The sequence below is a fragment of the Barbus barbus genome (assembly GCF_936440315.1).
Source record: "Barbus barbus genome assembly, chromosome: 41".
In the NCBI taxonomy this organism is placed as follows: domain Eukaryota; kingdom Metazoa; phylum Chordata; class Actinopteri; order Cypriniformes; family Cyprinidae; genus Barbus; species Barbus barbus.
The window spans coordinates 11134956-11159476 of NC_136719.1; the positions used below are offsets into that span (position 1 = coordinate 11134956).

The window sequence follows — 24521 nt, forward strand, 5'->3', positions numbered from 1 at the left end:
AGCTTGGGTTTAATATCACACAAAAGGCTTATGTTTTTGGTTAAGGGTTGTGATCAACACACTGTGCATGAGGTGTTTATGAGGAAATATGCTTTTCCGTACACTAATTAGAAGAAAATTGCAGCTTTTTATGCTGTGAATTTTGTGATAAAAATTAAGTGTAATTAAATGACATTTCAAAACTTCAGTTTAATTAAAACTTTATTAGAATGAACTAACTACCATTAAATATAAAAAAATATAAAGAATTTAAAATATGTTCTGAAATCTCTGGACTTTTAAATCGCTGGAGAGGTCTTTATGAAGCTTTATTCTGAGAGCTGCACTTGAGCAATTTTAGGAAGATAAACCTGGTGAGATAATACAGCATCAGCATCTCTCCTGATTCCCTTGTTACCCTCAATCTATGGGAGGTGTGTTTAGAGAGACAAAGCACCAGGATATAGTTGAGGGAATACAGGATCAGGATGTAATTCTTTGGGTAACACTGCAGTAGAGACATTTCAGCAAAACCAGGGGACCATGTAAGACAAATCCCAGAAGCAAGAGTTTTGAGGAAACTAGAGAACTAGAGGCATTTGAGGGAGACAAAAAGAAAACACAAAACAGAAATGTCCTTTAGTGCTGATAAAGCAGGATTTTCATAATGAGCTCCCTGAAACTTTTAAATATTTACTCCTTTTGGGGTGTGATTGATGTAGATTTTAACAAAAGGGAAATCAAAGGAAATGCGTATGTCAATACTTCCGCTGCTTGTGGGAGAATTGAATGTCAGTCTTATGAGAATATTTCTGTATGGAATAGAATTAGATTGAAACTCATTATCTCATGAGCGCAAATCTCTCTCCTCTGATTCTTTCTAATGGCTGACAGTTACATTTCACAGTGAGCCTGCCAGATACACTATCTCACTTCTAATACAGTCTGTCTCTCAGCCGTTTCTCCCATCGGTGACTTCTCCTACCTGCCCTGAAGAGATTACTAATGACAGCAGAAAAAAAAACACAGCTTCTCTCTTCCCTCCAAACGTCCTTGCTGTGCATATGCTCAATTAGAGTATATTTTTAATGATATGCTAGGGATTTGCATCGCATGTGCATTTGTATCTCATCGGCCACGTCAACGTCATCCATCTGAATCCAGTCCTCTCAATAGATTCACTTTTTTATATTCATTAGGGAAGCCGGTGGACGACAGGTGAATTTAAATGGACAGTTTCGGTATAGGAGTCTCTGATAGGACATGATGAAAAGTCTGATTAAACATCTCATATCTGCACATCGTGTCTGACTGAGCGCGTTTGGGTCAAGAGGGCATGGTTTAATAATTTAACACGTTTTAATATCTTGTCTGAGAGAAACATGGCTCGTGGGTTTTCAGCCCCATATATTCTCTCCATCTGCTGAACTCGGTGACAAATGATAAATAGTCATTTATCCTGAAGTCGCTCTGGTTTATTCTATACTTTCTGCGGCATAAAAATGAACTCGGGACCTCTGTCAAGCAGCATTATGAATGACATAAAGCACCTCTGAGAAGCGCTCATGCTGCATGACGTGTAAGACAAGAATCCTGTAACTGTGCAAGAATGTAGTGCAGTATGCAATGTGCAGGTGTTGTCGGCAGTAAGTGAGTTAACCGGATATGTGTGGGCTGAAGGTGAGCTGAAAAGCATGTTCTTTTTTATGAGCTCCAGGCATCTGGCACCTGCTCTGATCTCTCAATGGAGGGATAGATGCCCTGTGGGCCTCACACACACTTCCACACACTCATCCGACCACATTGCACATCTCACTGACAAGTGGTGTCTGAAAACGGATGAGAGGGACTTGATGTAAAGAGAGAGGAAGATGGAAGAGGCTTGGGGGGGAATGGGGATTTCAGGAGTAGTGAAGCGCCAAGGGCAAGTATGTGATGGATGATGGATGGGATGAGTTTTTGGAGTGATTGTCAATGGCCATTTTAGCCGGTACTGGCTACAGATACTGCTCAGCACCACGGACAGCAGCAGCCTCCATTCAGCACCACTGCTGAGTGGACAGCTCCCGCGTATACAACAGTTACTGTAGACCATCAGTTCTAATTGGTTTCGGCTCAATCGAGGAGCGATAGCAAGTGTGAGCACATGCTGTACGTTAATAAGCATTGCACTTTGTCCTTTGCTGGTGTTCCCACAGGCGATGAATAAGAATGTGGTTGCACAGAAGAAATAGAGCGCAATGAATCCTACACAATCAGGTCAATGACAAATAGGAGTGGCCACCATAAAGAAAAGAAAATATCATAGAAATGTACTCTTTGAACTCATTTTGTTTTTGTATGGTTTTGAAAAACATTTCAAGAAAGGTAAAAATCTCATGTGGGGTAACCTTCAGATAAAAGTAATGTCATTTGTTTTTCTCTTTATTTGTGACTGTTCATATTAATGAAAATATTTTTTTAATGTAATGTAAGAAATATTTTATACTCCACATGACATTTTACATCCTGAACTAACTTTGTCATAAAAAGTTGAATTTATCTGATATTCTAAGATATTTATTGACTTTGACTGAGGGTCTGCAGAGGTCCTCTCTATGATATCATTTCCTGTTTTATGTTTTTTTCTATGTCTTATGTTTCTTCTTTCCTGTAGCTCAAATAGTAGAGCATGGCGCTAGCAACGCCAAGGTCATGGGTTCGATTCCCAGGGAAAGCAAGAGCTGATAAAATGTAAAAACTGTAACTTGAATGCAATGTAAGTCGCTTTGGATAAAAGCGTCTGCTAAATGCATAAATGTAAATATTTTATGTAGCACTTTGACTTGAATTTACATGAATTAATAAGCAGATCTATAATTTTTAAAGAAATAATAATAATAATCATAATCATAAATAACTGTTAATTAATTATTAATTAGGCTTTTTATTTATTATAATATCAGGACAGTTGTATCACCCTGACATTTTTTACAATAAAAATAACATTTTGGCTTTTCTAAAGAAATTGATACTGTTAATTAGCAAGGATGCATTAAATGAATCAAAAGTGACAGTAAAGCCATTTATAATGTTACAGAATATTTATATTCCAAATAAATGCTGTTCTTTTTCATTTTCTATCCATCAAAGAATCCTGATTCAGTTTAAAAAAAAATTGTGCAAACAATAATATTGTTTTCAGGATTCCTGAAAACAATACTATGGTTTGCACAAACAAAAAATTTAAGCTGCATTCAATAGTTGCAAAAATGTTTTCAGCAATGAAAATAATAAGAAATGTTGAGCATCAAAATGATTTCTGAAGAATCATGTGACACTAAAGATTGGAGTAATAGATGCTGAAAATTGAGCTTTGCCATCACAGGAATGAATTACTTTATATTAAGTATATTAAGAAACAGTTATTTTAATATGTAATAATATTTCACAATATTACTGCATTTTTTATCATATAGACGACAATTTTTTTAACCATTTAAAAAAAATCCTACCGACTCCAAACATTTGTTCTGTAGATACATAACAATAAATACTAATTCAGAAATAAGAACATGTTCATCATAGTAGAGGTGTGTTCAAGTAATCTTATGAATAAATAGATCCTGACTAAATAAATTCTCCACGTCATTTACCCAATCACAGGGTAAAGCGGTAGTATCTCACACCTGCTCCATCTCTTGTCCAATCATGCCTTAGAGTCAAAGTCTATCTCATCCTGTCCTGTTACAAAAAGAGTTTTCCAGCTAATATAACATCACACCACATTGCTTCATCCTTGCTATTGAGTCTCTCGATTGCTGTCATTTTTGACTGGCCCAGATAATGTGCTTTAATGGACAGTCCACAATGGACACCCTTCTTTTAAAGCATTTGAATGCGCAGAGGACTTATTTGGGAATTAATGGACCTAGGTGCTCCATTTCCAGCTGAAAGATAGAAGCAGGCAGATGGAATGCAATATGACTGTAGAGGTTCCATCCAGAATGCTGATGAACATCTCCAGAGAGAGCATCTGCTCCAGCTTCTGGCCTTCGCTCCACACTAATGAACTATAAATCAGATGCCCTATCAGGCATTTTTCCCGTGGAATATCAACTTTTGTAGAAGGCATACTGTATGTTTATGAATAATTCTCTGTATAATGTTATTCAGGTGCAGGCTAACAGTGAGTAGATAAGGACTTTTCTCATGTCACATTGAGGAGAGCTTTGAGAATGTTTGTTCTGCCATGTGGTGTCCTTTGAAGTTGACTCACAGCTTTGCCCTCTCGCTTGGACTCGCATCTAAATGGGTTTTGAGAGGCCTGTGAAAGTGAAAGTCACAAAGTGATTTGAGCGTGTAAGAGGTCTAAGTGACATTTTAAGATCACATGAAGTGGACAGGGACACTCTGACACTGTTTGGCATAGATGTTTTGATGATGTCATAAGATTGGAAGTGATGCTTTTCCTGAGATTGAAATGCAGTCTCTAGAGTTTTTGTTATTCACGCTAAGGGATTTTTTAAACCTCTGCATGAAAGTGCATTTAAGATGTTCAATAATAATAGAATGCACCCGGGAAAATGATTGTGTGCTGAAGTAAAAACAGCAGACAAGATTTGGTACTTTCTACAGTGAATATATTTGTTCAAGTGAAAAATAGTGAACACACTACATTTATACTCAAGTTTATGTTCAAGTCTGTAGAAATGAAAACTCAAACTTTCTTGCATTGTTATTGTTGGTTTTGTCAAGTTTAGTGGTTTGTTTTGTGAAGCATTGAGTCTACTCAAAATGATTAATTCATGCTGAAAGTGAAGATGTGTGTGTGTGTGTGTGTGTGTGTGTGTGTAGGTAGGTGGGTGGGTGTCTTATTTCTTAAACCTACTCTACCGTTAAAAACATTGGGTTAGTAAGAATTTTATGTTTTTTAAAAACGATCTTATGCATTTACTTATTTGATGAAAAATTTTGATGCATTTATTTATTTATTTGATTTCTGTTTGAATGTATTTAAAGTGTAATTTATTCTTGTGTTGGCAAAGCTACATTTTCAGCGTCATTTCTCCAGTCTTTAGTCAGTGTTATATGGTCTTTCAGAAATCATACTAATATGCTGATTTGGTGCTGATGTGCTACAGTTGTGCTGCTTAATATTTGTGTGCTAACTGATGCATTTTTTCCCAGAATTCTTTGATTAAATATAACATTATAAATTTATTCACTGTCACTTATAATCAATTTAATGCATCCTTGCTGAATTTAAAAAAACAACAACATATTTTTTCCTTTTTTTTTTTCTTTTATTCTTGCTGACCTTTTAAATGGTACTGTATTTTACGGTTATGTTGTATCAGTTTAAACAATATGTATTCAGCTCTTCACATCAATGGGCAGCTTGAACGGCGATTTAAAGAAAATCTTATTTTGTACAGCAATTGAATGTTTGTGTACTATATCTTTCTTTTAAATGCTATATTTTAGGTTTGAAGTGCCATTACATCACAATGCAATTTACAGTGAAATCCATAAACCGTAAGATTCTAGTTTGATTTATTTCATATTTTATCATATTTTTAAATTGTTATTGAAATATGCTCAGATTATGTGCAGAAACTTGTTTTTACTTGAATTTTACTTGTCATTTTATTCAGTTTGTATCTGAGGTACAGTATTGCTTTAAACTCAGCAGTGAATGTTGTATCAACAGCTTTACCTTTTCAACACTGCATAAGCTCCCAGATACCTGATTAATTCAGATACATCTCTTTCTGTGGCTGCGGTACAACGACATTCTAAGTGAAAATGTCAAGGTCACTGTGCTGCAGAATAAAGCTTCAGTCCGTTTATTTCGCAAGACTTGTTGAAATGGTTGAGTTCTTTGCTTGGTGTCTGAGGCTTTCATTCCTGACACAAAGCACCTGGCTAGAGCAGACGACACACTTATTTCTCACATCGGCAAGGTTCTTTAATAACACAAGCATGCATGACTGAAACTGTCTCGGTATTTGTTCACGTTCAAGGTTGACTTTGCTGGACATGACACAAATTACATCAGGGTGTTTGCGTCTCATCACTGATCGAACTTGAACTATCCCTGGTTTTCCTAGTCTAAAGCAGATGTATTGGTGTGATTGTGTCTTGTGGAATGAGGGGAGAAGGACATTGCGTGTATCAGCAGGGAAAGAGCAGAGGCATGCGGTGATGGACAGATCTCGCACTGGGCCTGTCAGTGGAACATGCCTGCAGGGACACGCAGATGTAGAATAGCTCCACTCTCTTTTAGCACAAACCAATTTGCCAAACTGCATTTTGGGGGGAGACTAGGTGTCATTCTCCTAACACAAACTATAGAGTGACAAAGATTAGACTGGAGAAGATAACTATTTTAGGAGGGCTTATTGCATCTGGAACGTCAATGAAAAGTCACTTGATGGCTTCCTAATACATACTTTAGTGGCCAAAAATTTTAAATAGGAATAATTGTTTTTAAAATGTTTTTGAAAGAAGTCTCTTATGATCAAAAATACAGTAAAAACAGTAATATTGTGAAAATGTATTACAATTTAAAATAAATATTTTATGTTTTATTATATTTAAAATATCTTTTAAATGAATTCTTAGCAGCCATTAATAATATGATCCTTCAGAAATCATTCTAATGTTTATTTGGTGCTTAATTATTATTGATACTCAATTATTAATAATTACACAATTTTTCAGCATTCTTTGATTAATATAAAGCTTATTGAACATCATTTATTTGAATTTTTTGTAACATTATAAATGTCTTTACTGTCACTTGGATCCTTGCTGAATAAAAGTAGTAATATCTCTTTTTTTAGGAATAAATCATATTTTAATCATCTTTTTCTTTTAAATTGCAATAATATTTGACAATTTTGCTGTCCTTTTTAAGCAATGAATGCATGCTTGTTTATAAGTGACTTCTTTCAAAAACATAAAAAAATCTGAATTATTCCAAACTTTTGGCCACTACTGTAAATCTGACCAAACTTTAAGAAAGCAGTTTGACATCATGTGGCATTTGAATCAGGATCTAATGAGTATTTTCTCCGAGATCTTGTTTTCATAGTCTGAAATGTTTTCGATTTGGAGTGTCTCATATTTTAACCGAAAAGTGGAGTATTTAGAGTCCTACAAGAGGAGACGGGTCTAGTGTGCCATTTTTTCACCTCATTTTATGTTTTTCAGCTTACATTCCTCCTTCCCTTATGTGAGTTACACAAAATTGGTGGATATGAGCCCTGAAATTGCATTCTCTCCCTGTGATGAAAGGAGATTGCTTGCCTAGCATGCCAGTTGAGGAAAACCAGCATGCACGACAAACGCAGTTGCCAGGGGAACATTTTTCATCCTCAACTAGGGGTGCGTGAGTCAGGTTTATTACTTTTGGGAAACAGGGTCCTGCCTTTATCTTCCTGAAAAGACTCATAATTATTGCCCTGTAAATTTACGGCGCATTGCTGCAGAAGGCAGAGCGCCGAGAGGCTGCCATTCCCCTGCCCCGTTGATAGATACGTGCCATCATCATTCAGTTGATAAGTCTGCAATTTTTCAAAGGAACTGTACAGCAGAGGTCTTTTGAGAGACGTTTCTCTCTTTTGTTCTTGGTATGCGAGTGTGAGTGTGTGTTTGAGAAATGAATGAGTAAGAGCAATTCAGCCTTCAAGTTCAAATTGAGAGCTGTGTTACTTACTAGAGGTCCTCTGAAAGGTCCATTAAACCCATTTTATTTCAGCTTAATATGTACTGTCGTATATAAGGTATTCTTAGACTGATGCAATGTGGGTTTTGGGAAAACTATTTGAAAACATTACTGTTGATATTTAAATAATTTTCTTATTTTTTCAAATCGAGCAACCTTTATTTATATAGTGCTTTGCAGTATCCAATACAGATCAAAGCAGCTTGACAGTACAGGAAAATCAATGATGCAAACTTCACTAAATATGAGACAAATTCCAATTCTGCTGTTAAGCAGCTCCTAAAAGACAAAAGTGTCATTATTCAGCTCACATCAGTTCAGTTCGCTATAATAACTGTGAAAAGTTTATCAATTAATTTAAACTATAAGCAGCTCTACAGAAGGCAAAATACCAATGTTTTCAGCTTAAGTCGGTTCAAATATATTTATTTAAAAATAATTATTTATTTTTAATTTTTACTTTAACTTAATGACACTAATTTCACAGAAGTTAAATTAGCTTGTAAGCACATTTCAGCTTTAAATTATTTAATTGGGATTTTTCCGTTTAGGGCCAGTAGACAATAATTCATACCTGTGAATGGGAAATGTGTTTAAAGTAAATATAGTTGTAATGGATCTTATCAGGTAAGCAGACAGAATCACAAATGTTTAAAATATGCACCTATAACCATAGCACTCTAACAGTACTTGTGCTATTCATGTCATGACCGGTTTCACAGGTAAACATGATTTTTGTGTCTTTGCGGAAGTAGCAGGAAGCAATGCCAGCATCTGTAGAGCTCTGTTCACACAGAGCTGAATTCAGCAAAATATTTGTTGCTTGAGCTGTTAAGTTGCTCCCGGCACTACAGCATCATTCCTGCAGATTCCCACTGGTAGCAACTTAACACCTCAAGTAACAAACATTTTTTTACTGAACAACTCCTGAGCTAAACTATGAGCTCCACATTCCTGCTTGCGTGTCTTTATTGTAAATATGTGTCCTTATTTCAACGTTTATAATAAGAAATGTTTTTTAGAACAGCATAATAGAATTTCTAAAGGATCATGTGACAATGAAGACTGGAATAATGATGGATGTTGAAAATTTAGCTTTACATCACAGGAATAAATTATATTTAAAAATATATTTAAATAAAAAACTATTTCACAATATTACTGTTCCACTTTTGTTCCATTTTTGATTAAATAATGCACCCTTGGTGAGCATAAGAGATTTTCAGAAACACTGAAAAATCTTACCAACCTCGAACTATTGAACTGTAGTTTATGTTGAATAATAGACTGAATATTCTTTTAAGTATCTTATTAGAAGGCATAACGGTGAACAGCATAGTGATTTCAGTAACTTTCCAGTTATTGGGTCATCTACTCTGAACCAAGCCTGCAACATCTTAAATGTCTGAAATATTAGATTGCCACACCATTTTCAAAATAGTTTTAGATTTTAAAACTATCTCTCTTATTTTATTATTTGTTTTTTTTTTTTTGCCTTGAAGGACAATCACAGAAAATCAAAACAGCATAAAGCACATTGGAGGTTGACTTGAACATTTAATTGAACTTTGATTCCAGCCACAGAAAACTGAAGTATTTTGACACAGATCGAGCCCTCTGTGAGTGATACAGGTAAGATGCAGCTACCTCACGGCAAGAGTTTTCAAAGAATATTAACAAGAGCAAGATAATGACCTCTCCAAACCGTACTTTGTTTAAGACCATTACAATTACATTAGCGCTGAATAGAAAAATGGGAGCCCTTTATCTTTAATTATCCCTTCAGTTGAGTGGATCTTTCCACCAGCCAGATTGTTCAGGACTCGATTAGGATCTCGGCCAAGACATTAGCTGCAAATATGGACCTGCTTCACCCAGCGACCTGGGTTCATTATCTGATAACTGCATCCCAGTTCCTTTTTCGACATTGTTTTACAAACCAAGGGCATGTTCTTCATCATTCAGACATCATTAAATTCACTTCTGTCCAGCTTCTATAGTGAACCTGCCTTTCTAAGAGCGAGAGGACAGGCGTTCATTTCATAGTTCAGTGCTCAGTGAGGGGCGATGGCTCTCTGGATGCCTCTGTCTGTCTTCATTCAGTGTTATGAATTCAGAGCAGTAATGTAACGTGGTCTAATGTTCTATTTATACTCTTGAATACAGGATCACGCAGCCTCCTCATCTCATAGCCAGTGCTGACACAACCCGCATGACATGTGCTGTTGGTCAGGTGAGTTATTCTCTTAAAGAGAGCATCCATGAAGTCCATACATCGCATAATGAAGGAGAAGGGAGTTGAAATGTCATCTATCCAACTAAATCATTCACGTCATGCAGTATTGGTTGCAAATTCGACGTACAAACTTTGCCCTATATTGGCTACCTGTGATCCCATTAGAAACAATGCAACATTGAATGATAAATGAGGCAATTTCAGACTGTGTATGATTTCCAACAAGAAGAGCCAATTTGACAAAGAAGATAGGAGATAGGAGAACTAATCTGTTCCCTCTCCTCAAAATGATTCATTCACTGAAGAACACTTGAAATGTGTAACAATCATCCTGTTTCCACAGGGCTGGCTGTACAGTTTTGTGTAATTGACTGAATAGTTTTGATTTCAGAAATAGGTTGCATGTAGAAGAACACCTGTTTTGCAATCATAATGTTTTGAGAGCTAATGCATATTAAAATTACAGAAGATCTCAATCTCAAGTTATCGCCCTCTATTTACTCTAACATACTGTATCATATTGTTTTGCTTTTATTGTGAAAGAGGAGATGCAAAAAGCTGTACCTTGAATGGCATAAAATCAAAGTTTATTATGTAATATGCATTATACAGGGGTATTAAAGGGTATAATGCATTGTAATTATTCATAAAAATTCTAACCGAATTTAAAATGCATAGCGTAATAATGAATTGATAAGTGTTATAATATATTAACTATGGTTACAATTATTCATGAGATTGTACAATGCATTATTAGGTGCATTACAAGGCATAATTAATGCATTAAAACTACTTTTATAATGCACTATACATAACGGCTTAAAGTAAAGTATTATCAAAACAAAGATTTGTGAAGGTAGAATTTCTATATAATTGAATTAGAAATGTGCATATATAGTTTACTATATACCTACTATATAATACTGCAGTGCATGTACTAGTGTATTGCTAGCTTACAAAATAGCAGAATAATGTTTATCTAAAACAAGTTATTTAGATACGTGATACTTTATGAACACTAATAATGATCTACAGGTTCACCAAATGGTTTGTTTATTTATTATTTTTTATTCATATGTGAACTTATGCATGTGGAAAGTTGAATAATATGAATATGAAACATGCATGGATGAATCTCTCACATTAAGATTATTAAGATGCATTTAGAACAAAAGAATTGAAACTGAAAAAAGTAAAAAGATAAAGGGTGAATTCCCATTTCATGATGAATTTAAATTCAAATGTCTATATAAACATGGTAAAAAATGTACTTTGTCGTTTTGTGCAAGTCAAGTTGAAATATCCCTTATCTGCATTTTTTTAGATAATTTAGGAGATTTTATTATGAGTAAATCTGACATTTATTTACTTGCTGTAAATAGTAACTCGCTGTATTCTTCCAGCAGTTGTTTCAGGGCAGTTGAAGTGCGTCTACATGCGTGTTTGAGTCTGTCACGTTAGCCCTAAGTATGCTGATGGCTGTTTTGAGGCTTACTGGTGTATCCTGTATCAGATTCATCTCACTCAGACTCTTTTGCATAATTGAGCTTCTGTTTGAATAGATTTCAATATATTAAAATTGATTGGACACACAAGTGTTATAAACTAGTGCAAAAGTGTTTTATAGTCAGCTGCAGGTTTTCGTGCCGGTCTCTAAGGTGATTATCAATGCCATCCGATATTACGATGGGTTTTGTTTCAGTTGAGATGTGTGGAAAAGACACGTGGACGCAGTTTGAGAGAAAAGGTGTGGCAGACAGATAGATGCATAGATAATTGAATGGATCTCTGAGGGCAATTCAGGTGCAAAAACAAAAGCATATAAATATGTTGAACTGTGATTCAGGATCACCCCCTTCATCCCCAGATCAGCAACTAATTCATCAGCGATGTGTCTTTGATATGAATCATGTAGATGGGTTTGAATAATGCCCATGTAAACTGTACTTCAGTTATGACATTAGCCTATGCATAATTTACCCTGAACTTTGGGAAGGGGGGTTTTGGTATTCCAGAGCAGCGTTGTGTAACAGACCAGCCGTAATGCATTTAATAGCTACTCTTACAGCCTGAGTTTCTTGCTCTCGAGGGGAAGTTTGAGAGAACTGCACCCTGCTGAAGGAATGGAAAGCGGCTGAGTTTGGCTGTCCTTTGGGCTTTCTACATGAAACTGCTTTGCTAATGAAGTCTCGCTGACTACATCCCAGACTACCACGATGCTTGCATACTGTGGTAATGATGTCTTTGAAATACTAAGCAATTGGAGTTAGGCTGCTATGAGTGGATAAAGACAGTTCGTGCTCCATGGCACTGACTCGCAGCTGAGATGAGTATTTGTAAGCGCTATGATTCGGCTCAAAAGGGTGGAAAACTTCAGCAGTTGCTGAAATTAAAAATGCATTTCTTTTCATGCAAGCCAGCAATACACATTTATGCTGATACCTTCTCATTAACCAAGTTATGATTTTCAGTGTTCATTTTCCAGATGCACACGGTAATTAAATGGACACAGTAATTATTTTGCAGGTGGAAAATGATACCGATTTTGCATGCATAAAGGCCTTGGGAGGTGTGAGAAATGTCTTATTCTAAAAGGTATACATGCATGTGTAATGATATTTATCTAGCATGTTTAAAATGCAACATATAAGCATGCAACATATCCTGTAGCTCAAACAGTACTCTATGCTGCAATGTCAAGGTCACGGGATTGATTTCCAGGGAATGCGTGAACTGCATATCATGAATGCAGCGTAAGTCAATTTCGATAAAAGCGTCTTTCAAATACATAAATGTAATATAGTGGTTGTCATATCAAAAGAGCGTACATGTTCAACAGAGATGCTTTGTTATGTAAATGAGAGATGACCACTTTCAAAACACTGCTTCTGAAGCTTTTAACACTTTATGAATATTTTGTTTTGAATCAGTGTTCAATCTGGCCAAGTCATGTAATTTTAGCAAACTAGGCTGTTTTGAATCTTCATTTTGAAACTTTTGGAATTCTGATGGTTTGCTGCTAGAGGATGTTAATTTAGTGAATTCATGAACCAGTGTCTAATACGATCTTTGATCAGTTTTATAATGTAGGTTCAGTATTAATAACTTCTAGTCAACATGCATGTGGAATACAATAAGGGAGAGTTCATTGTTTCTGATTGGTGTTCGGTGCCTTGCTCAAGGGCACCTCAGTCGTGGTATTGAGGGTGGAGAGAGTGCTGTACATTCACTCCCCCCACCTACAATCCCTGCCGGCCCGAGACTCGAACCCGCAACCTTTGGATTACGAGTCACGACTTCCCCAAGTCGCAATGGTGTGCTTCGAAACAGTGAATCATTTTGCAAAACAGTTGGTTCAGTTGATTTTCAAAAAGATTTGCTTCTCATCACTAATGTAAATGAGCTAGTTTTACATTTTAATGCTTTTCCAGCATTTACGTGAGCAACAGTTTTTTCAAGACGCTGTCAAGTTAAATATTCAACTTTTATAAACACGTCTCGAGCCCCTGCATTCTCTTCCATTTCGCTGCGTTGGGTTGCATTTGCACTTTTAAATGCAACAGCACGTTCTGTTTTTTGTCTAGTGTAACTGAGATTTATAAAGATTGCAAAAACTCTACTGTGCCACTTAATAGAATCTTTATAAAAAATTCAAATAGGTCAGTGAATATTCCCTCGTCTGCCACTGGTTGAGCCAATATTGCCCTACAACTGGATTCAAACAAAGCAATGCTTTGATAGGCATAACATTTACAGACTCTGTATATTAAGCTGGCATATGAGAAAATAATTTAAAATCCTCTAAAATGTTATGCTTCACTTTAAACATTTTTAACTTTCAGTTGTATTATAGATCTATGCTTCTGAGTTGATGGTTCAATCTCTCTCCTTAGGGTAGCGCAGACAGACATGCCTCACTATGTCTCATATTTGTTTCTCTCTGTGTCTGTTTTTCTTTCTTTCTATCTCTCTTTTCCCCACTTTCTCTCAAACCCAACAGTGAATTGCATCTGAAGCTGGCATCTCTCTCCCAGTGGACCTGTCACCGGTGTGGTTGCCTGTCCACCATGCTAAAGTCAGCATGAAACGGAAATTGCAGTCGTTTTTTGTTCCCTATATTGATGTATATCTTCTCAAACGAGGAGACATGTAGGACGGGACTTGATTTGTGTATTGGGAACGGATTGGTTGGATTATTGTCATATGCTAATGGCTGCAATCTCATGTGAGTGACAGGTTGTTGGAGGGATTATTGTCCCGTCATCATGTCGGCGCACACGTCATTAAAGACGAGATGTTATGTGAGGGGGAGGGGATATTCAAGGCATATGAATTAAGTAAACAGATAAATAATTTATAATGAACATTGCAGTACTCAATAAAAAAGAAGGATGTAAAATAAGGCATTTAAAATAAACTGCAATATTTCACCAAAAAAAAAATTATACACAGATAAATCATTTATAATAATCACTACAAAATTCAATAAAAATAATAATGTGCATGGATAAATCATGTATAATGAACACTGCGATATTTGAAAAAAAAACATTATGTGCATGAATAAATAATTGATAATAAACACTGCAATAGTTGTTTATTTTGATTTCATTGTGACTTTAACAGAGATTTGACCCTCACACAGATCAGGTAAAAAATAATGATGTACATGGATGAATCATTTGTATTAAACACAGAGATATTCTATAAAAATATAAATTGTTGATTTTCATTTCATGGTGAATGGTGAATAGTTCACCCAAAAAATACAAAAATGTATTCACTCTCAGGCCATCCAAGATGTAGATGAGTTGTTTCTTCATTTGAACAGTTTTGAAGAAATTTAGCATAAATTTAGTATTAAATTGCTCACCAGTTGATCCTCTGCAGTGAATGGGTGCCGTCACAATAACCCACAAGCAGTCCACAGCACTCCAATCAATAAATGTCTTGTGAAGTGAAAAGCATGTTTGTAAGAAACCAATCCATCATGAAGATGTTTTTAACTTCAGACTGTGGCTTCTGGGTCCATAATCCATAATAACGTTTCCTCGAGTGAAAAAAATCCATTCTCTTACTTCAAAATCCACTGGCATATTTGTATATAACTGTTTTGAACTGGTGCAATGTTATGGATAAACGATTAGTATTTTAGCCAAAAGCAAGCGTTTTAAATTGGAAAACATTTTAATGATGGACCCTCATTCTGACGGCACCCATTCACTGGTGAGCAAGTGATTTCTCCAAATCTGAAGAGACAAACTCATCTGCATCTTGGATGGCCTGAGGGTGAGTACATTTTCAGCAAATATTCATTTTTGGGTCAATTATTCCTTTGATAGGGATTTGAGCCTCACACAGATCAGATAAGATCTTCCAAATGAGAAAATAAGAAGTCAAATAATTTTTTTTTTTTTTTTATCATGTTATTACTAAATGCTTTTGTAATTGCGGTGACCTGATAACATGATTTCTATGATTTCCTACACATTGCCAAGTCTCAAAGTAGGTTGTAAAGAAATTACACCCACCACAGCACCATTGCGACGGCGATCCCTTTAGAGATCATTCTGCCATGTTCAGGAGATGCGTACTTCAGATGCAAAGCTTTTTCCGCGGCGTTATTGTGAGGATGTCAGTGTCTGACCCTCATGAGAGGCAGTTACTGTGTTTTGATTCAATCGGATAACCTCTATCAGCTTTATGGTCATGCTAAAATGAAGCGCTGGATGAGGTCAGAAGTCAGTGTGTGTTGCTAAAGGAGTGCTGGATCTTCATCACACTCTCAAAGCTATGATTACAGGCTGTTTCAAAGGCTATCCAGAAAACGATATACTCACTAGCCTCTCAGGAACACAACTGGCTCTTAATGGTGCACCGAATGCCCAGTAAATATAAAAAGAATCCCATTGCTGGCAACATATATATAACAGAGTGGTATTAAAGTCACTGGAGGTGATTCTTTATGTGGCCCGTGTATGTTTGTTATCCTGCAAGCTACAAGCATTCAAATCGACATCCAAGCCGTACAGAACACGTGTGTGTCGCAACAGACATGAATAATAGGTTTATTTGAGCATATGCTTATAAAGACTGAATGTCGTGGGAATATCTGTTCTGCCGTGGCTAGTTGGAGGCCTGCTGTGTTGATTTGTTTTCTCTATCATCGGCAGCATTAGTGGATTCCCTCCTCTGTCTCGAACCCTCAAGTGGGCACAAATACACATACAGATACAGGATTACCATCCCTCAGCACAAAGACTGCTACTGTAGCCTGCGCTCAACAGATAAAACCAACACAATGCCTCTAATAGGTCCCAGAAAGACACCGTATCCAATGTTTCAGACAAATGTATTTGTTTTCATGAAGGATAAGACGTAAATGAGCAGTGTCAGGCTAGGTTACGGTATTGTCGGATGTGAAAGGTATTGTAAATGTGGGATTGAGTGATAATGCTCATATTCAAACCAGCCAATGGTCCTACACATCTGAAATCATTGGGACTCTTCAGATTTAATGACTGGGAATCATTCTTTCGCTGTTTCTTTAGTGGGTGCAGTCATCCCTTGAAGATTTCTGGGGTGTTTTTCTTGAGTTTCCCAAAGTTTGTTTGTTTTTCTTGCTTTTGGAGGAGGGATCCTATTGTCCTAAGCATTCTCACGGCAGTATTCTCTGGAGACTAAGGATTGAACGTCTCAGTGGGACATCGCTGTGCCGTTTAATTACAAACACCCAATTCTGAAAGCTGTTTCTGTTCATGTGTTTTCTAACGACTCTCCAAGTATGATTCTTCTGTCACATTTTTTTAATGATGCTAAAAATGAACTTACTTTTCTTCATGCAGTATATATTCATTATAATGCAATATAGAAGTTTCTTTTGTTTCACAAACTTTTTGTTTCTTTTATTTGCTCTAAAATACCTTAAAAACAGTAATATTGTAAAATATCACCATTTATGATAACTGTTTTCTATTGTAATATATTTTAGTTTCACATGAAATCATGATTTCTTCAGAAATCATTCTAATCATTAGCTGGTCAAGAAACATTTTCTTATTATCAGTGTTAAAACAGTTGTGCTGCTTAATATTTTTATGGAACCGGTGATGCTGTTTTTCAGGGTGTTTTTTAACCTGTATGAATATTACAAATAAATACTAATCTAATCATGACAAACTATACATCGGTGAAAAGGTCTAAGATTCCTAAATAGATATTTTACCACTGCTTTTTGTTATAAATTATGTAGGAACAGTAATAGAAAAAAATCTACATCACAACAGGAGTTCTGACCTTTGTCACAAAAAGTCTTATGTCAAATAAAACCTCAAAATTTATCCTGTGAAACCATTTTAAAATCGGACATTGCTTTACAATGGAAATGGTACTTCAAAATCATATTACAAAATGTATTTATTCATGAACTAAAACAATAAATTAAAACAAGTTTGGATTTAGGTTTTCATGTCTATGTTCAAAAATAGGGGTGACAGTATTTTTAACATCATGAACATAAATGTCATTACTGTCACTTTCAATCAACTGAATGAAAGTAGTAATTTCTTTAAAAAAAGGTTACTGACTCTAAACTTTTGAGCGGTAGTGTTTATATATTACATGAAGAAAATGAAGCTTAGTTTTAGGATCATTATCATATCTGAGTTTATTTGCCTCCAAATTCTCATTAACATAATGCAAAAACTCTCATTCCCAGTATTATATCCTCATACTGCCATGTGGAAATAACTTAGTATAAAGAAGTATAATTTAAATTCCAAAATTTTAATAATCAGTTACAATTGTGTGTGTACTTTTCTGAAAGCATTATGGCATTAAGCATTAAAATTTGATGTATTGTCACAAAAAAAAAAAAAAAATCCCGCTGATCTTTAAATAGGCTTCATTAAATCAAACTCCTTTCTTTTTTTCTGAGAGTTACCCATCTGCACACATTATCACTAATAAACACTACTGATATCTCACTGATATATCAGAAGACGTGTATGTGCATGTTTATATTTTATTGAAGAAAAGAGGTCAGTCTGGCTGACCCAGATAAATGACAACCAGCTCAAATTCTTGCCTCATTTCTGCATCTGTCCTCCTCTCCAACAGAGTTTCAGTCTATTCTATATCCCTTGTTTTTTCTTTAGACTGCTTCAAGGAGCACACAGCGGGCTAGACATGACTTCTTGGGGATCTACACTGATAAAATCAACATGAAGCACTGTCTTTTTTTATATCTTGAGGGATTTTCAGAGACAGCTTGTTATCCAAATGATGCATGTTCATGCCGTCGATGCACGTTTCTAAACGCCGATCAGGTTGTCATGTGCTTGTGCCATCTGCCCTCTAGAGGTTCAGCATAAAGCGGTCTTGTGTTCTGATTACACCCAAACTCTCATATTTACACAGTCCGGGGGGATTGAATTGTCCCGAGCACATTAATAATGCATATTGATGAATCGATCTGTTAGTGTGCTCTGGAGATTCTAGACAAAACCTTTAGTTGCTTTGGGAACAAGCACCAGGACGTCTCTTTCCTACACCCCTCAGTCTTTAACCTTTTCTTCACACAGCCTCCGATGTTTGTCCTTTGCGGAAGCCAGAGCTCCGTTGTTAATAGTGAAAGTAATTTTCCTGACAGTGCAGAGATCTATGGGATGACAGCAGGTGTCTATCAAAGCTGTCCTAACTCACGGCCCCCTGATAGATGCATGACATGATGGAGCAGACGTTGGGCAACACATCAGAGTGAAGTGAGAAAACACAGTGACACTCAATAACCATCAGCCATGATTCAAACCACTCGCCTCAACCTGATGTTTGATCTAACATCTGTTTCACTCCACAAATACGTTTGACCCATATCATATGGTTTAAAATGTCAGCTACTCAGAGTGTGCAGTCAATAGTAGATAAAATTGAAAAACATTAGAAATAATAACCATCCTTACATATTTCAGAACCAAATGGTAACTGTGAGAACTGTTAACCTCGGAAGTGTAATCGTGTTAACATGGCCTGTGTAGATTTTAGGGTGGACTGAAATAAATGAAACTGAGATTACAGTGGAACTGCCACACTGTGGACAGAAATCAATCAGAGTGTGTGTGTGTGTGTGTGTGTCTAAAGCAGATTTACAAACATCAATCTGGGCTTACTTTAATTGTGCACAATCTGTTCAGTAAAGGATTTAGTAGGACTTTTGTGCACAGCTGCCAATATTTTCCAGTTTTACTTTTTTTGGCTGGTGATGTCTTACATGCTGTTTAAGTAGTTGTACATTTAAGCCATGATTTAATCATTTAAAAAGCTGCAAAAAAATACACAATGATCTAAAGATATAATTCTTTATCTGAAAGATGTTTTTGTAACATCTAAAATAGCATTTACAGATCTTTGACCCTGTCAGAGTCACAGCATAGATCACATGCAACTCATATGAGCTTCCTGTCCTGATTGTCAAAATAAGCTCAATTCTGCCCTCTGTTGGTTCAGTTCTTCACGCTACAGTCATGTTTGACACAAAATGCTTGTAATTCATCTTTAAAAAATAAGTATTAGTACGTAAATGCAAATAAATAATTCTAGATTTAGAAGAGGTTCATTTTACAGCAAAGGGAAAAGAGAATTTGAGTATCATATAGAGCAGTGATTCTTTTTTAGAGCAGAAAAACTTTTTTGTAGTCAGTTTGTGTAGGCCTAGTATATTTTTACTTGAATGCTACTGTACCTGAAAAAACTATATATATTATATTGTTTTTCCATTTTTTTGTAGTTTGCTATTTTGTTCTTATTTTAATAAATTCAACTAAAATAACTTTGAGATATACTGTTATTTGACAAGTGAATTTTTTTTACCAATCGTACAAAGCAAATGAGAGCAAAAAAACTTTTATTTGACTCTATCCTTTTAGCTAACTTGTGTTAGTTCTATACATAAACATAGCATTCACACTGGCATCAATTTAAATTTTAAATTGCAAGCAGTGCTGTTTAAATTAATAAAATCAAATAAACTTTACGTTCCACATTCTGTCATTTACTCAGTTACGTTTTACTGTGGTATTGGTAAATTATCCAGATAATTTAGTCTGGTATTGGATTGAAGTCATATTGTGTATCGTGACAACACTTATAGCAATAGATTTCATTTGAATTGTATGAATATTTTAATTTGAATAATTTTAAGTCATGCTGAGGCCCCCTAGTGGGTCGCGGCACTCTGCTTGAGAACCACTGATATAATAGTGATATAATTAGTATAGTGGCAAATCCAACACATTTCATATTGACCATCTTTCCTGGAGCTGTATTTAGTTCACTGCAGTGATCCATAAGATTATCTACATCAGCAATTATTTATTCATTAAAACTTATCCTGATATGTTTTACATATTTTATTTTACACAAAAAGATGCGTGGATACCAGAGACATTCAGTTTGCATGACTCCTGTACAACCTTATGATTGTATAAATTGTACTATCTGAGACACATCAATCATTAGGCATTAGTACCTCAGAGGCACAGAAGTGCAGTCAGTATATAAATACAAGACAGACTCAAGAGTTGAAAAATCTACAAGGTTTCCACTCAGATACAAAGTATCTTAACTTTATGCTGAAAATGCTTAGTAAGTTTAGGTCTTCAGTCACAGACCAGTTTTGGGTATTTCAATTGGAGTTTCTTCACTCGGTTTCCTTTTTTCTTTCAGGGTTGCATGCGGATGGCTCCATCCAAGCGAATCACCTCGCCGTTGATCATGGGGTTTTCTGTTATTGCAGTCACGAGGTGTGCAAACTCAGCTGGATCTCCCAGACGTGACGGGAAGGGCACCTGTCTGGCCAGGAAGCTTCGAACTTTCTCAGGTAATCCTGCTAGAAGTGGGGTGGAGAACAGACCTGAAGGGAAAGAAAATGAAAAAAATTAAATAAATAATACTGAATTAACTGTGTTCAAAAAATAGGGAAGTAAAGATGTACCCTGAAAATCGATAAAAATATGTGACGATTCAAGTTGGTTGAGATGTTAAACGAATTGCAATACAATTCGGGGTGTGGTTTTATATGAATGTGTCTAAGGGCAACTAACTTTCTTCAGAAAAAGTTTAGATTGTATTTTATTTTCATCTTGTGTATGTGTATAGAAGTAGTGTTTATAAGCACAGCGCTGCTTTGTTTACAGTAGTAACCAAGGAAATGCTGTATCGCTGCTGTTCCATTTGCGTTCTCATTCAGTCCGTCTGCTTTACGTAGTTTTATGAAACAATTTCATAAAACTGAAATCAGACCATTCTGTTTTTCTACAAATGCATCTTCTGTACAAGGAACGATTCCTACTGGAAGATGTGAACATGCTAATATTTCTTTAAAGGAGGGGGTCTAATGCTATTTCATGTATTTGGAGTTATCTACACTGTTAAAAAGTTGGATGCTCATGCTAAACATGGCCAAAGTTTCAAAAAGCTATTTGGAGTAATTCTGTGTCAAATACACTCCTCCTGGGTTCGTATAAGTCTCGGAAAGTTTTTTTCGAGCATGGCCCTTCATGACGTATTGAAGGGAGGAATTCCTTGAATGGGCATTTCTCCTGTAAGAGCACACGTCTACCAGAGCGAGAGCACACCCTTCAACATCATCAACAGCGCTGCACAAGACTAGCTCAAGAAAAATGTTTCTGGATGTGAGGGAAAGATTACCCTGTTCAGCTTCCTAAAGAACCCAGCGTTACATGAATAGTGGATGCTGTTTGTTTTTCCGGGGCAGCAACAGACTTTCGCAAGTGTCATGCATCTCAGGGACACTGACCTGGGGCGATGGTGACCACACGGATCCCCATTGGTGCAAGGTCTCGAGCAATAGGAAGTGTCATACCCACAATCCCACCTTTAGATGCAGAGTATGCAGCTTGACCCACCTTAAAAAAAACAAATCGCATTACAAAACCTGCAGTGCTGCAGTGTCATAAATTTGTAAGTTTAGTAAAACAAAGTACACTACTGTTAAAAAGGTTGGGGTAAAAATTAAAAATTCACACCAATTTTTTCTCTGATAGAAAATACAGTAAAAACTGTAATTTTGGGAAATATTATTACAATTTAAAATAATTGCTAATTTCTATTTTAATTTATTTTAAAATGTAATTTATTCCTGTGAAAGCTGAATTTTCAGCAGCATTACTCCAGTCTTCAGTGTCACATGATCCTTCAGAAATCATTCTAATATGCTGATCAAGAAAAATGTATTATTATTATCAGTGAAAAGAAAGTTAAATTGAACAGCATTTATTTGAAATAGAAATCTTCTGTAACATCATAAATGCCTTTACTGTCACTTTTGATCAACTTAATGCAGCCTCGGTAAAAGTATTAAAAAAATAAGACATCTTACAGACCCTAAACTTTTGAAAGCTACTGTATAGCTGATATACCTGTCCATCATAAGCAGCAACACTGGCTGTGTTGATGATACAGCCTCTGTGTCCATCCGCATCAGGCTCATTCTTTCCCATCTCCCCTACAGCCAGTCTGATCACATTAAAAGTCCCAGCGATATTCACCTTTAACAGATCAAATTAAAAAACCCATTATAATATATGCAATAACATGGCATTGCCTGTTTTCAGATTTCACTCATGTCAAAAGACTGATGCTTTAGAGAAATACTAGCGATGAACTTTACAGTGACAAATAAAAGACAGCTGCTATAGGATATTTAAAATAGTCATCATTTGCAGAAATATGAACCAGTTTCATGAGGTTCAGGCAGGTAAATACAGTGAGGCTTACAGTGATAACACGAGTGAAGTCCTCCAGACTGTGAGGAAGGTCCTTCTTAAAGTTGTATGTTTTCACAGCCACAGCTATCCCAGCACAGTTCACAGCCAAGTCCACTTTGCCATACTTCTCCCTGGCCAAATCCACAGCCGATCTCACATCTGACTCCGACGTGACCTGAAAACAAAACCCAATCAGAAGAAAACAAACAGTCCATATTTTCAAATCGAGCATTGCTGTCTAAAAGAGCAAGAGAAAGTGGAAAATATCAAAAGGTCTTTAACAGTAAGTGTCACTCACATCAGTAGGTGCAAATGCACATCGGTCTCCGAGAGCAGCGGCCACCTTGTGTCCATCTGAGCTGGGCAGGTCCAGGATCACAGCACTGGCCCCCTGACTGATGAGCCGCTCCACAGTGGCTCTGCCCAAACCAGAGGCCCCTCCTGTCACCAGACCGACCATACCCTGCCATACATTCAGTAAGGTCACACTGGAGCACAACCTGCATGGAGCTTGGTATTGTTTCATTATACAACAAACACAATGCAGTCATGGTTCAACTGTAATATGCTGCATAACAATGAGGTTTAAGCCTACAGCACTGGAATTTAAGTAAGCGCAAAGCTGGTTAATCGCCATTGTTTCTGATGTCATCAGTCACTATCAGTCACTCTCATAACTGCACAGAAGTAACATTGAAGTAGTTAACGTTAGCACTGCGGCTACAACTTCAAAACATAGTGAGAAGAAGTGGAATACAACGACGTGCAGACTAAAGCGAGCTGCAAAGCAATCTTGAAATACTGAACTTCAGGACAGACGACTTTTTTGAGCCAGGACATTTCTATTCATTCATTCAATTTCTCTCTCACCTTGACACTTCTGATGTTCGCCATATTCACACGCTGCCTTGGGTACCAGTGGTGACGTCACCGCGCGTAAGCTCTCTGCAGGCCAATCAGAAACACAGACACGACAACGCCCTTTAAGCCGATTGGCTACAGTTAATTTGATTGACAACCTCACAGGAAGTCGCACGCCAGTCGGTGATCATTCAGAATTAGGCGCATTTAATGACCTACATTTAATATATTGATCCGCTGAAGGTCTCAAAATATTTCTACATTTGATTATTCGATTTGTGCAGTATTTCTCACTTTAATTATATTGCTGAATAGTCTTTACCTCAAAAATGAAGTCAAAGGTATTGTATTTTCCTGTTGTTTCTAATTTGCATCTTTAAGATTTAGAGAGATAACATCATTTTGTTTCTAATAACATTGTATTGCTATTGTGTAATAAAATGATTTAAGATTAAGAAGGACAAAAAATAGTCTTTGACCAGTGTTGGGAAGAAACAAGTTACATGCAACTAAATTACAAAATAAATGTAATTGTAATTGTAATCAGTTACAGTTAATGAGAAAAAATGTCATTAAATTGCAGTTACTTATGAAAATGTTAACAGATACACAGGTGGTTACATCTGATTTTGTTTTTTCACATCCACATACAGGTTTAATTGATTTCTTTCATAAATTGCATTGACTGCTCTAAAATATGAGACAATGTTTCAGGAGTTTAGGACACAGAATAGGGCACATGGTCATTCAATAAGTGTTTTATTTCCTATTTGGGATTATGTATATGCTTTATTTTTGAAGATTAACTGCTATTTTTTCAAGGCATTGTTGGATGCCAGTGTTTCCATCATAACGATGCAAATATTTGATTTCAAAAATGGTATCATAGCTATTAAACTATTTCTTGTTTTGATTTTAAATCTGTATTTAACCTCAGAATGATCAAAAA

At 36.1% G+C, this 24521-nt stretch overlaps 1 protein-coding gene across 1 annotated transcript; it reads right to left on the reverse strand.

Annotated features, from left to right (window-relative positions):
- Positions 1-19269: 19269 nt before the first annotated feature.
- LOC306860750 (3-hydroxyacyl-CoA dehydrogenase type-2-like) lies at positions 19270-23637 on the reverse strand. Its single transcript, XM_079402627.1, has 6 exons — positions 23582-23637; positions 23010-23174; positions 22722-22886; positions 22364-22492; positions 21742-21850; positions 19270-20835 (listed from the first exon to the last, which is right to left on the reverse strand). Exons 1-6 carry the CDS (start codon positions 23603-23605, stop codon positions 20645-20647), a joined length of 783 nt encoding a protein of 260 aa, XP_079258753.1. The 5' UTR covers positions 23606-23637; the 3' UTR covers positions 19270-20644.
- Positions 23638-24521: the final 884 nt, after the last annotated feature.

What these genes read in the sequence shown, in the direction of transcription:
- LOC306860750 (XM_079402627.1), bottom strand. Translation starts at nt 23,605, where the DNA reads ATGGCGAACATCAGAAGTGTCAAG. An exon ending in ACTTCACTCGTGTTATCACT is followed by an intron (nt 22,493 to 22,721) that starts GTAAGCCTCACT and finishes GATCTGTTAAAG; the next exon opens with GTGAATATCGCTGGGACTTT. An exon ending in TTGCTGCTTATGATGGACAG is followed by an intron (nt 21,851 to 22,363) that starts GTATATCAGCTA and finishes GTTTTTTTTAAG; the next exon opens with GTGGGTCAAGCTGCATACTC.